The sequence below is a fragment of the Dryas octopetala genome, chromosome 8, assembly GCF_963921425.1.
Source record: "Dryas octopetala chromosome 8, drDryOcto1.1, whole genome shotgun sequence".
In the NCBI taxonomy this organism is placed as follows: domain Eukaryota; kingdom Viridiplantae; phylum Streptophyta; class Magnoliopsida; order Rosales; family Rosaceae; genus Dryas; species Dryas octopetala.
The window spans coordinates 4,820,687-4,833,367 of record NC_141373.1 but is presented as its reverse complement, the minus strand read 5'-3'; the positions used below and the strand labels follow the sequence as shown (position 1 = coordinate 4,833,367).

Sequence of the window (12,681 nt, the reverse complement as noted above, 5' to 3'; positions counted from 1 at the left end):
TGAAAATATAGTTTACCAAACACTCAACTGCTTTACTTCACAGCTGACTTTACTTCACAGCTGCTTTACTTCACAGCTGTTTTTTCTCACAGCAATCTCAAACTAAGCCTTAAGCTAAACTTCAAAGAGCCTTAACTCACCAAATTTTATCTCACCATTTAGACATTAGCCCATTAAATTAAATATTTTAAGAGTCACTATTACTTTTTTTTTAACAGTTAAAGTTCATATTTAAAATCGTGCTCCATGTAGGATAACAATATTCCATGAATTCCCTATTATTTACAAATTATGCCATTATATAATTAATGTTTGTTTAAATTGTGTAATTAAGACACCTTTTATGGTGTGATATATATAGATCCCTTCTTTAGACCATGATTAAGTAGCTCAAATAAAAAACCTACAATTGAGAATTCTTTGTAGGTTCATTATATTGATTTGTTAGTGTAGGTGATTTGTTTCATGTAGGTTTTTTAATTGTTGTAAGTTACTTATTTGATTATAAGAATGTATGTAGGTTCATTATATATATATATATATCTTTTGGTGTAGGTAATATAATTAGAGGGCTGCTATTTGCACACCCTTTTTTTTCTTTTTGCACACATTTTTTCTCTTTTTTTCTCCTACACACCCCACACACTTACTTCAAATTCAAAATCTCTCAACACACACCTAACCCATTACTAAAATACCCTCATTTCATTACACACTCTTCTTTCTTTCCCTCTCTTTTTTCTCACGTTCACACCCCCCTCCCCTTGTTTTTTTTTTTGTTTTTCTTCTTCTTCTCCAACCCTCCCCCAGCCAGCCAGCCCCTCCACCCAACCCACCTAGCCCCTCAACCCCCTCACCCGACCCACCCCTCCCTCCCTCCCCCTCCACCCAACCCACCTAGCCCCTCAGCCCCTGCACCGACCCCCCCCCCCCCGCAGCACCACCTCCTCTCTCTCTTCCCCAGCCCACCCCAACCCAGCCCCGACCACCCCTCACAGCCCACCCCAGCCCCGACCCACACACTCAGCCCCTCACCGGACCACCTCCTTCCCTCCCGCACCCCAGCCCTGTAGCAGCACCACCTCCTCTCTCTCTCTCCTCCCGCGCGCAGCTGCGCATCCGTTCGACACTGGCCCGCCGAAAATGTCACACTCGTTCGGCAGGCATCCGCCGAACGATGTGAGTGTTGTTCGGTAGGTACCCACTGAACATCAAGGACCCGTTCGGCAAGTGCTCGCCGAACCAGCTACTCGGAGAGAGAGAGAGAGAGAGAGAGAGAGAAAAGGGCACGCCGGTGGTTGGAAGCCGCTGCGCGCGGTGGCTGGAGGGCTGGGGTGGTCGGGGCTGGGTTGGGGTGAGAAGGGGCGGGGCTGGGGTGGTCGGGGCTGGGTTGGGGTGGGCTGGGGCGGGGCTGGGGTGGTCGGGATAGATGGTAGAGAGAGGGAGAATGGTGGTGGGCGTGGCTGTGCAAGCTTGAGAAAGATGGAGGGGTGTGTACAGGGGGGGATGGGAATGGGGTGTGTGGGTGAGGGGAGGGTTAAAGTGGTCTTTTTCTTGAGGCTTTTTTTTTTTTTCAAAAGGGGTGTGCAAAAAGAAAAAAGAGGGTGTGCAAATAGCAGCCCTCTATAATTATTATGTTGGTTCATTAGTACACATATTAATTCTTATAAGTTATAACGACAATGAATAGAAATTAATGGATATATGAGTAATATAATTTTTTGGTGTTTGTGTGTTGATGTATAGATGTAGTAGAATTCTATGTGCAGGTTGTTTGGTAGCTTATGAAAAATTCGATCATGTTTGAAATTAAAAAAAAAAAAAAAAACATTAAAAAAATCATGAGCATTATAAGCACTATTATTTAAGTAACATCTATAGCAGTTAATAAGAAAAAAGTCAAATAATGAAAAAACGTCTGACATGAGGTTGAGGGCATAAAAGAGATTTAAAATATGTAAATTTTAGAAAATGCTGACTATGAAATTAATATATGAAAAGTTAGTTATTTGTCAACTAATCAAAGGGCTTAACTTGTGAAAAATGAAAGACATAGGTTTTAATTAGAGAAATAACATTTTTGAAGGGACTTTCTTAAATTTATTATAATAGTAATAAGATTCTATCATTCTCTTTTCTTTTCTTTTCTTTTTTTCTTTTTTTCCTTAAACCCCACAAAAGACTTCCCCTGTTTAAAATTAAATTTAGAAGGTTTATTATCATCAATTAAATTATCCCCAAGTGTGTCGATTATTATCATTACAAATGAAAGAAAGAAGAAAATATGTATAAACAAATAACAAGTTTCTTGGTGTAGTTGACCATAAAATTAAAATACAAGGCATATACGAACACAGTGACAGGCAAATTACAGAATCAATGACCAGTAAAAGTGGTGTACATGCGCTTCCACAAGCAGACTCCTCATATTTGGTTTCACCTTTTAATGTGTTTGGACCAAACATAGAATCTCATGACCTGTTATTTTGTACCACAATTGAATTATTGATTTGTATATAAGAAAAGCCAACTGATTTTTCTGTACTTAAGTTGTCCTATGTTGCTTTTCCTTGTTTGGCTTTGCTTATGGTCCAATGGATACCAGAACTTGTTTGGTGGTTCGATTTGGTTTTTATACATATGCATGTCTTGATGTGTATTAAGTGTAATATGATGGGAAGCATATATTCGCAACTCATAAAGATCCTATTAATTTCTTTGTGGAGACAAATCATGACAGGCCACTTATTACTGTGTTAAGAGTCAGTGGCGGATCTAGACATTCACTGGTATGGGGGCAAGATAAACCTAACAGGGGCGGAAGGAAGGCTTGTGACTTGCGAGCAGAGGCAACAGCCAGCAGGAGGCGACGGGTGACGGCGAGGGAGCAAGGGGCGACGGCTACAGCAAGGGAGCAAGGGGCGACGAGCGACAGCGACAGGCTCTGGTTCTTTCCCCTGCTCTGCAATCTTGCCCCTGCCAGCCATGGCTACAACCAAGACACAAACTTCATTCATGGGATCAAGATTTTTCATCATACTCAGCCTTTTTGAGTTCATGGGGTCAAGTGACCTCATTGACCCCAATGTAGATCCGCCACTGTTAACAGTATCATTCATTGAATCATTTTGTACGCACCCTTCAATAGTGAATTATGCCTAAATACCACCTTTTGATATATCATCATATACAACACATTGGTGTAGGTGGTACATTCCTTTTTCACCTCAACTACTCCATAAAAGTACCAACAATGGACCTTAGATATGAAAAACATGCTAATTATAATGCATTCTAGTGTATATGATAAAATTCATGAGGTATACACAGTGATTCAAGAACAAAAAAAAATAAGTATAAAGCCAACTGTAAACTTAAACATCTTATATATATTCACAAACACAAATTCATTTGAGTTTACTTGATACTGTGATTAGCAATATCATTGCATATAACTTAACTTTCTATCTTAAGATTTTATGTTCCATAAAAAAAAAAAAAAAAAAAAAAAAAAGAGTAGTAAAGATTTTTCTTGTTACCCAAGATACAGTAGAAAACCCTAAACACAGTACATGCACATTACCCGAGATTGGCATCAAAACTCTGTAGCTAGATCATATCTATCTGAAGATTCTGCACAGTTACCAAAGGAAAAGGAAAATAGAGTGAAAAAAATTGTCATTGAGCTGTTTAGTGACCCTGAATTGAGAAAAGACTGGTTGGAGTGGTAGTTGTTGATTCGTCCATTGCTTTAATTCCACTCGCAAAAAGAGAATAAGTTAGGCTATCGAAGAGCTATAAAAAATTGTTATTTTCCTCCATGATAGTCTTAGTCACAAGCTTTATTCTGGTTGTACCAGCAAAACCCATTTTATTATATGGTGATCTGGAATTGGGAACTGCAACATTAGAGGAGCTTTGCTCTACAATTTGCAGACTAGGAAATTACCCCAAAATGTTCACATGTTATACACCAAATACATGCCAAAAAGGGTCAGAGAATTTCTTCAAAATATATTCCAGTTATATGTTTCGCATCATGTTAAGTTTGTGCCATAATCAAGATGTGGATCAAGATGAGATTGGGGATGGGAGACAAGATATGGATCAAGATGGAGGGTGAAGATGAAAATATGATAAGTCTACCTATAGCTCGAGAAATTTGAAAAATTAATTCAAATTTGAGTTAATTAAATATTTTCAATAATTTTTAAAATTTATAGAATTTTGATCCTCAAATAGTGCTCAAGTTTTCTTTGAGAAGTATTGGAATACCCCTCATTATTTAACAAGATTCGAGCACTATTGGAGGTTCAAGTTCAACCACCATTTGATAGTTAAATTTTTAAAAAAATTTAAAAATGTTAAAAGTCTTTAATGAAAACCTAAAAGGGTTATTCTTCAAACTGTCTCCTTTAGCTCAACTCACATATGAACCCCATCTTGGTTTTTCCAAGTCTTTTTTTAACATTTGGTCTACAGTTTTTTCAAGTCTAAAACATGTTTGTTTACAATTTGAAGAAGAAAAACAAATGTTGAGTGGTTTAATCAGCATATGTAAAAGGCCAATAAATGATTTCTCATTTCAAGGAAGAAGTCCCCCTTAGGCCTTAGATGGCTGGCTGTGAAGTGTGGTGTGGAGTGTGGACCACCCCATAAACCTCTTTTGGACTTTTAAACGTAATTAATGATTTTCAAAGCCATGAAACTATGAAGGTGAACTTCAGCTGGAAAGAAGCATAGAATTTGCAATGCATTTGTCAACTGTCAACTGTCAACTGTAGTCTCTTTTTTCTACAGCCCACATATGAAACCGAAGTGTGGCTGCTGGCAACCAAAATGGCCAGATCACAAACAAAATATTTAATAATATCCATATCTAATATTTTACTTAAAGGAAAGTTGAAATAATAAAAAACAATAGAGGAGTGTGCCGAATTACTTCCTAAGTGTGAATAGCACATTTCTATCCTCTTATCATTAGTAAGAATTGTATCACACATTTTTTGAATGACATTATACCCTAAATTATACTTTAATTTTCTGAATTCATCTAAATATATATGACTAGAGTTTATTTATTATAAGCATGTTGAAAAATTATGTTTTACATATTTGTTGCACTAATCAAAATCACCAATTGTCTTTGACTCTTTGTGTAATAGTGTAATACCAGTTCTAAATCTTGATCTCTTTTTTTATTTAATTGTATACTTGATGATTGTGTTATGTTACTGGCTTTCACTCCCATCCATCCACATGAATGTTGTTGCTGTAAAAAGAAAATTTATTCACTGGGTTCATTGTCTTATTAAAGGTGCCCGTCACTTTGCTCAAATGCCAAAGGGTGTCTGTACAATAATTAATATAAATGAAAAACTGAACAAATAAGAACAAGGAAAGAATATAAATATTATACAACATCTAATTATTTTTGGGCATATGCAGGAGGACTTGCGTCACTCCAAACAGGCCATACAGACTTGCACTAAACTCATCACCATACAAAACTGAAAACGATACCCGCTTACTTGAATCATTTTGGCCCAGTTGTGCACTTCTTGTGGTCTTGTCCTTTTGATTTGTGAAAGTGGGCAGGAGCCTACCCACTTTCCAATTTCCATGCAACCCTCACATACTGCCAAATTGCAAAAGTATATTTGGCTGATTCATAAAGCACTGAGAATTGCTCATTGATGCTATTCTACCAGCAATATAGCTTCAGTAAATACTTTGCCCAGAATCAGCTTTAGAATCCTTTCTGTTGTGTCAGGCAGAGGTCAAGTTGGTTTATAATCAGCAATATCGTAATAACTTTTCTTGTCCTTGCCCCTAGGGCATCTTTGCTTGTGTAAATTGTCGCCCCTTGTCCTTGCTTGTGTAAATTCTGGCCCCTTGTCTCTGTTTGTGTAAATTGCCTATCAATTGTACTGGTTGTCTCAATAAATCTTACCTCGACATCAAGGTTGAAGTTCTCCAAATATAAGCCGCAAATGTGGTTTGCTGCTGAATTCTTACAGATCATCCTGATTATAACCATGTCTTCTCCCAGCAACGCTAACTAGGCAAAGCACCAAATGGCCGCAACAGATGGAGTGAAAGGTTTTTGCCAATGAATCAATTTTTAAACTCCATGACAATAACACCTCAAGGATCTTGACCTTCCAATCATTCATCGTAATGGCTGAACCTGCAGATAATAAACCACGTCACCAATGCAAAAAGGATAGTCGTAACTCCATCTAACGACATAGCCCTATGAAACTCTCTCGGGCTCTCTAGCAAGCCTTTCTTCTTCACCACGTTGCAAAAGCTCCTCATAAGCTTTTGTGGAGTTATCAGTGAACCTTTCCATGGCCTCAAAAATGCGTTGCAGACTAGCCTGTAAAGTACTATTTCTAGTGTCACTCTGATAAACAATCTGTCCATCAACTGAGAGACTGTCACCATCCCCTGAGACTAGCACTAATTTCTTGTCTAATGCCTGAACCTCCTTCAGTATTTTATGGTCCTTTCTATCCAAGTTCTTAACTTTCTTCTCTAGATCCTTGTTTGCCATCATCCTCTGGCGCATTTCTAGCTTATCTTGTTCCCAAATCTGAAGCACACTCGTGGTGAAAACACGCATAGAATCGACCACCTCTCTTTCTGATATCCTCTCCAAAGCTTGTGACCACTGGTTACAGATTACAAAAACCGGAGGTGCACCTATCCTACCAGGTGAGAAGGGAACGATTCCATCTGGTGTTTCCTCAGGTTCATACAGAAGACATTTTAAAAGCCAATTATTCAAAGCTCTCACATAACCCTTCTGAGCACTAATCCAAGTAGAGAATCTGAATGTCCAGTTAATAAGCTCATGCTCAAGCTGCAATGTGGCATCAAGATGAGCATCACTATGCTTTTTTCCAGACCCAATAGGACCTAAACCCCTGGATTCTTTAATTGCTTGGCACTGATTACGATGGCATTCAAGCATAGATTTCCACATCCTGGTTAACCTGAAATCACACCAGTTCCACCCATAAGAAAATAAAGCAAAAGCCATTAACTGCAAAATCGCACATTCACACAGATGACTTTCACATTCTTTTGTCCACAAAGTACATAAATCTCAACTTAGAAATCATTGAGAAAATGAAAGCATAAAGGTTACGTATATGTGATCAGAAACAACAACAACTGTGTCAAACCCACATAAGCACACAACTACGTGGCCACAAAATTTGTCCCTTTCTTTTTTGGGAGAACCAGGAAGTTAAGAGGATAATCATACACCTAGATAGGATTAAACATTTTTGTTAAGATTGATTTCATAATCATAGCTCCTCACAAACTCAATTCGCAGCCCTTCTCCTATAGAGTTTATCCCTCTTTTTATGTGGGCTAGAAGGCAGCATACAGCATAAAGACGTGACACGCTCGCATATCCAGGAAGAACTCCAGAAGCCAGATGAAACAGAGGAAGAGCAACTTGCCAAGGTCAATGAAATGTTAAAATGAATGAGTCTTTTAGGCCATATGTAATCATTTCTCTATCATCCCAAAAAGGACTTGGTAAACACACTTCAAACAATGCAAAGGGGACCACCTTCACCAATACAAACTGATAAAGAGGTGACATCTTTACTATGAATAATTTCCATTAAAATGTGCAAAGCCACAATAGTCTCAAAGCCTCGTCCCATAATGGAACATAAATACCAATACAGTAACCACAACCAGAAATGTTACTACACCTGTGCACACATACTCTTTTTCCCATAAACTCCTTCCACTCTCCTAGGACTTTCTCCCAAGAATTTTATTGGTGATTATACCAAAATTGGCAGCCAAGCATCACCTTTGACTCAATAGCACCATGGTTCTCACTTTTAAACTTACATTTATGATAAATATAAGCTTCCCAACTATCTTCACCTCCTAGCCAATCTTCCCTATTTCCAATCCTTTAACAAGAAAGAATTGTACCCTTGCTGCAAGTACACATGACACTTGGGCTTTCTAAATTGAGGTTGCTGATTACTATAAGTACTTTAATTCTTAATAGGAAACCTCACATTATGGTTGGTGTTCTTTAACACACCAATCAATAATATAGAACTTCCAATATGAGACTTAAGGCCCTATTTCAAATTTTGGAAACAGTTGGAAAGGTTTATACTTGTCACAAGGGATTCAAAAAGTCCTACTTGAGGATCTCAATGTGGGTGAATAGAGAATCAAATTAACAAATACCACTAGAAAACTACGATAAAGATTTTTCCTCTCTTCTAACTTTTCCCTCTGTCTCTTTCCGGCTTAATCAATTCTAACATCTAATCACAAATCGTTGCCCTTATGAGGCATTTTTCTTTCCTAGGTTTGAAGAACATTCTCACAACAGATAAAATATAAGAAAGAGTATCAATGGACCCCCATCAATCCCATGGAACTAATTATTTGATCAATAAATCAACATGTCAAGTATCAAGGGCTAGCAAATAGAATGATTCAGTAAGTATACTAAAAGATTCACATTTAGGGTAAGTATTCTTTTTTCGTCTGAAATTTATTAGAAGATTCACATTACCGAAAACATCATGATATTCATAAGACTGATTGTGATGTTTCAAATTTGAAATTTCTACTTGTAATTTTATACAAGATACATAGCCAATGATATAGCAACAAACAATCATATAAACAAAAACTAGCATCACCAAAGTAACTCAAATCAAGAAAAAAGGCTCACAATTTAAAAATAGAAATTTCTTGGAAACACCGTATACATACTCTAAATAAGGAGCAAATATTCATAGCAGGGATTGTGACTCACACAAGTACATACCACAACACAAAAGAGGGTAAGAGCTTGCAAAGAATTGACACGGAACTTGGTAGAATAGCATACCCTTTAATTAATTCGTCTAGTTGTGGCCATAATTCTTCATCCCTGATCTTATTTATGGTCACAGATATCTTGTCAACAACTTGAATTGCGATTTTTATTTTTGTGGACAGACTCCTTATCAAAGTTCGAGTTGAATCAACTTTGGTATGCTCCGCTCCCTTTTCATCTAAGCGCTTCAGCCTACGGCACTTCCTGTCATGGATTACCCGCATCTTTTCCTCAGCCTGAAAAATTATAAAAATGGAAACCCATCATCAGGGCCACAGCTCACAAAGACACAAATTAGGAAGAATAGAAATATGGAACATTTCCAGTGCCAAAAGCTCTAAAACTAGATTATAAGAAAGGCAAACGTTAATCACCAAAAGACCTGGTCAAACTCATTTAATGGTTAATGATTGAATAAAAATTAAAACTTGGCTATGATTTATTCAGACAAAGCCATGTTGGACACAGAGGAGCCTACTTTTAGTAGGTGAATCATGACCTATGTTTATGAGAACATCAAATACCAATAAAGAGGCCTTCGGAGGGAAACATGCAATGGTCAGACCACCGGTTAAGAAGTTCCTTTTATTGAGATCTAGATTAAAGAGAAAAATATCAATACTTCAATTTCACATTTAAGCAGAAAAAAAAAAATTACTATGTCTAAGGAATATAAAATAAATTTCAAACAGACATTATATTATTTACTTGTTAGAGAACTTTGAAGAACAAAGGGTCGTGAACCATGTAACTGGTGCCACATAAAAGGAAAAGTTTCATTTTTCAAGGAAACTCAGATGGCGCAGAAGAATTCAAAGGCACAAAAATGAACATAAAAACATGGAGCTAGAAACAGGAACAAACTAAAACAGCATACCTTGACTTCATTATATAGTTTCTTCTCCCAAAGATACAGCTTGTGCAAGGTAGAAGAAAGATTTCTTGACCTCATCATCAATTCTTCATCAAAACCCAATTGAGCAGGCTCAGCCACTTCGGTGGAGGAAGATGGCTCAGCACTCTTAACCACATGTAACATCTTGGAAGCAACTGATCATATAGACCCACATAACTCAAAAAGTCAAATCTCTGCTAAATAGAGTTTCAATTTCAACCAAACAACACAAAAATCCTGATCGATAATCTTTCCATTTTCGGAAACTAAATTACTACACACCAAAAGCATAAAACTTTCCAGACAGATCAAGCAAGCCAGCAAATAATTATAGTAATCTATTAAAAAGTGTATAATCTCGTACCCACCGTGATGTTTTCGACCATAGGGAAGCTTTCCCACCTCAAGTATCTTGGCAATTTCGTTGCCGCACTCCGAGGCTCTCTGAAACTGAGCCTCAATTTCCCGAGCCACTTCGAAAGCATCTCGAGACCCTTTGAATGCAGCTGCAGCAGCTCCATTGGCGCGGTCCTCGCGCCTCTCCTCGTCATCCACAACTTTCTTGTCCACCACATGGACCTCATACTCAACCCCACCACCATCATTCTCGACACTTGGCCTCGCCTGATAAAGCGAGGCCTGTGGGTCAACGCCGCCGCGGACCCCATCGTCCACGACGGCCTTGGAATGCTTCCCACCACCCTCGGCCACATGGTTATGCTCTCTATGCACCTCCTTCACCACCTCTTGCTGGTACTCCTCATCTTCCAAATCGGGAATTCCCTCTTCCTCTCTCACCTCCTTCGAGTCCCGGCTCGGCGTATACGCCGAGTAGTACTTCTCGTAGCCCTCGAACGGATTCAAGAAATCCCAAGCCGAAGCTCGTGGCGGCGAAGGCGGAGGAGGTGGCTTTGACGTAGTGGGCTGCGAAGCTGGTGACGGCGATAAAGCCCCGTAAGGAGGCGGCGGAGAAGAATTACCATAATACCCACTATTCCCACCACCGTAATTGGAATACCCATCATACGGATAAGGATTAGCACTAGCATTCGAATAAGGATAAGGAGGATATGCAGAGGAAGAAGACGATTCACCCATATGATAAACAGTCTCTGGGCTCATGGGTTTTTGTTTATAAACCACAGACGGCGTCGCTTTGTTCCTCATGTAATTCATTTGCATATACCCATCTGGGTACGAAGTGAAACCTTCTTGATTAGAACCCATGTAATCAATATGGCCAACACCATGCAGAGGCGAGGAGTGGTCCGAGTGGTGGAGCGAGCCCGATTCGGCGTCATCGTCGTCGTCGTCGTCGGAGTGGAAGTGGAGGTGGGACCCGGAATTGGAGTGAGAGTGGCGAGGCGGCGACGATTTCGAAGCGACGACGGCGGCGGGATCGCCTTTGCGGAGAGGAGGGAGGTTGAGAGTGGGAGAGGGAGGCGACCCAGAGGAATTGCCCACCTCTTGTTCGATGAAATTGTGCAGAGAATGGCCGATGCCTCTGAGAGAGTGAATATAGGCTATGTGGGCTTCGGCGAGGGCGTAGCGCTGGTGAATCGCCTCGTCGAGGAAGCCGCAGCGCTCGCTGCAGAGCTTGACGGCCGGGAGATCGTCGAGCTTGGAGCTCGTGCAGCCCATGAACTCAGCTCAGCTCAGCTCAGCCCAGCTGAGAAAAGAGAGTGACTTTATGAGGGGTAGTGGGTCAAGAAGAGATCAACAAAATCATGGCGGGTGTAATTGTGATTGTGATATATGACGATGATGATGATGATGATGAGAACTGTTGGGAACCGTTGGGGGGTGTTTGTTTCTCGGGAAAATCTCGAGTTTAGGGTTTGTGGGGAGGAAGATAAGAGAAAAGCAAAAGGGAAAGGAGGAGGAGGAGGACAAAGGGGAGAAGGGAATCTTTGCCAGCGCGGAGTTTGTCGTCGGCTTGTAGCAGAGACACAGAAAGCAGAGAGAGAGAGAGAGAGTGAACAGTGTGTTTGTGTTTGTGTTTGTGTTTATGTGTGAGAGACTGAGAGAGTATGCGTCGGTGTAGACTGTGTAGTAGTAATGTGAAAAAATAATTTTTTATTTTGTTTCATTTTATTTTATTATGGGTATGTACTTTTTAGACCATATCTGATATTCTTATATAATTTTTTTTAAGTTAAAATTTGGGTAATAACTCGCCCGCCTTTGTACCAAAAACAATTTGGGTAACAACTGATTAGTGGATTTGAGACTCAGATGGGTTTATGGTTAGTAGGTAGATTAGTAGATTAGCAAGTAACAACTTTTATTATAGCACAAGCACACAATTGAAATTGGGGGGTTTTGGGTTTGGGGTTTAGGGAGGGCCTAAAATATTCTATTTTGGGGGCTTTGGATTTGGACCAAAGCTAGAAAGACTGGGACAAACACACAGACTCGGTATGGGGTGGGTGTTTGGTTTGACGGAAAGTTTGACGCCTGTTGCCGCCTGCACATTTTCTCGCGCGGGTACCATTTTCCAGAAATACCCCTGTAGTTTTCTTGGCGGTTTCTCTCTCTTTATCCTGGGATTTTCTCAGTGGACTTGTATTTTTACACTTTTAGACAACCCAATTGTTCAAGCCTTCAAAGTACTGCTGCTTCTTGGAAATACCTATCATTAATGAATCATCAATACCCATTAGGATTATAATGTTAATTATTTCATTTATTCTTGGTTTGGGTAATTTCAGTTACAAATCTAAGGTGTAAATAGTTGTGGCTCATGAATGAGCTGGCCATTGGTACCAATTAACAGATGGAGTCAAATGTGATAGTGAAATGAATTTAAATAGTTCTTGTTTCACCCAATTGAAAAGAATCATGTCATTTGGCATCTTGGTGAACATGATAAAAATGGGTTGTCATATTTTTGTTTGAATGGGAG

General features: G+C 39.4%; 1 protein-coding gene across 1 annotated transcript; it reads right to left on the bottom strand.

Moving 5' to 3' along the window:
- Window positions 1-5,362: 5,362 nt before the first annotated feature.
- On the bottom strand, window positions 5,363-11,809 carry LOC147276308 (DNA-directed RNA polymerase subunit beta, putative (DUF630 and DUF632)). Its single transcript, XM_086255049.1, has 4 exons — window positions 10,145-11,809; window positions 9,759-9,931; window positions 8,894-9,117; window positions 5,363-7,001 (listed from the first exon to the last, which is right to left on the bottom strand). Exons 1-4 carry the CDS (start codon window positions 11,415-11,417, stop codon window positions 6,257-6,259), a joined length of 2,415 nt encoding a protein of 804 aa, XP_086111175.1. The 5' UTR covers window positions 11,418-11,809; the 3' UTR covers window positions 5,363-6,256.
- Window positions 11,810-12,681: the final 872 nt, after the last annotated feature.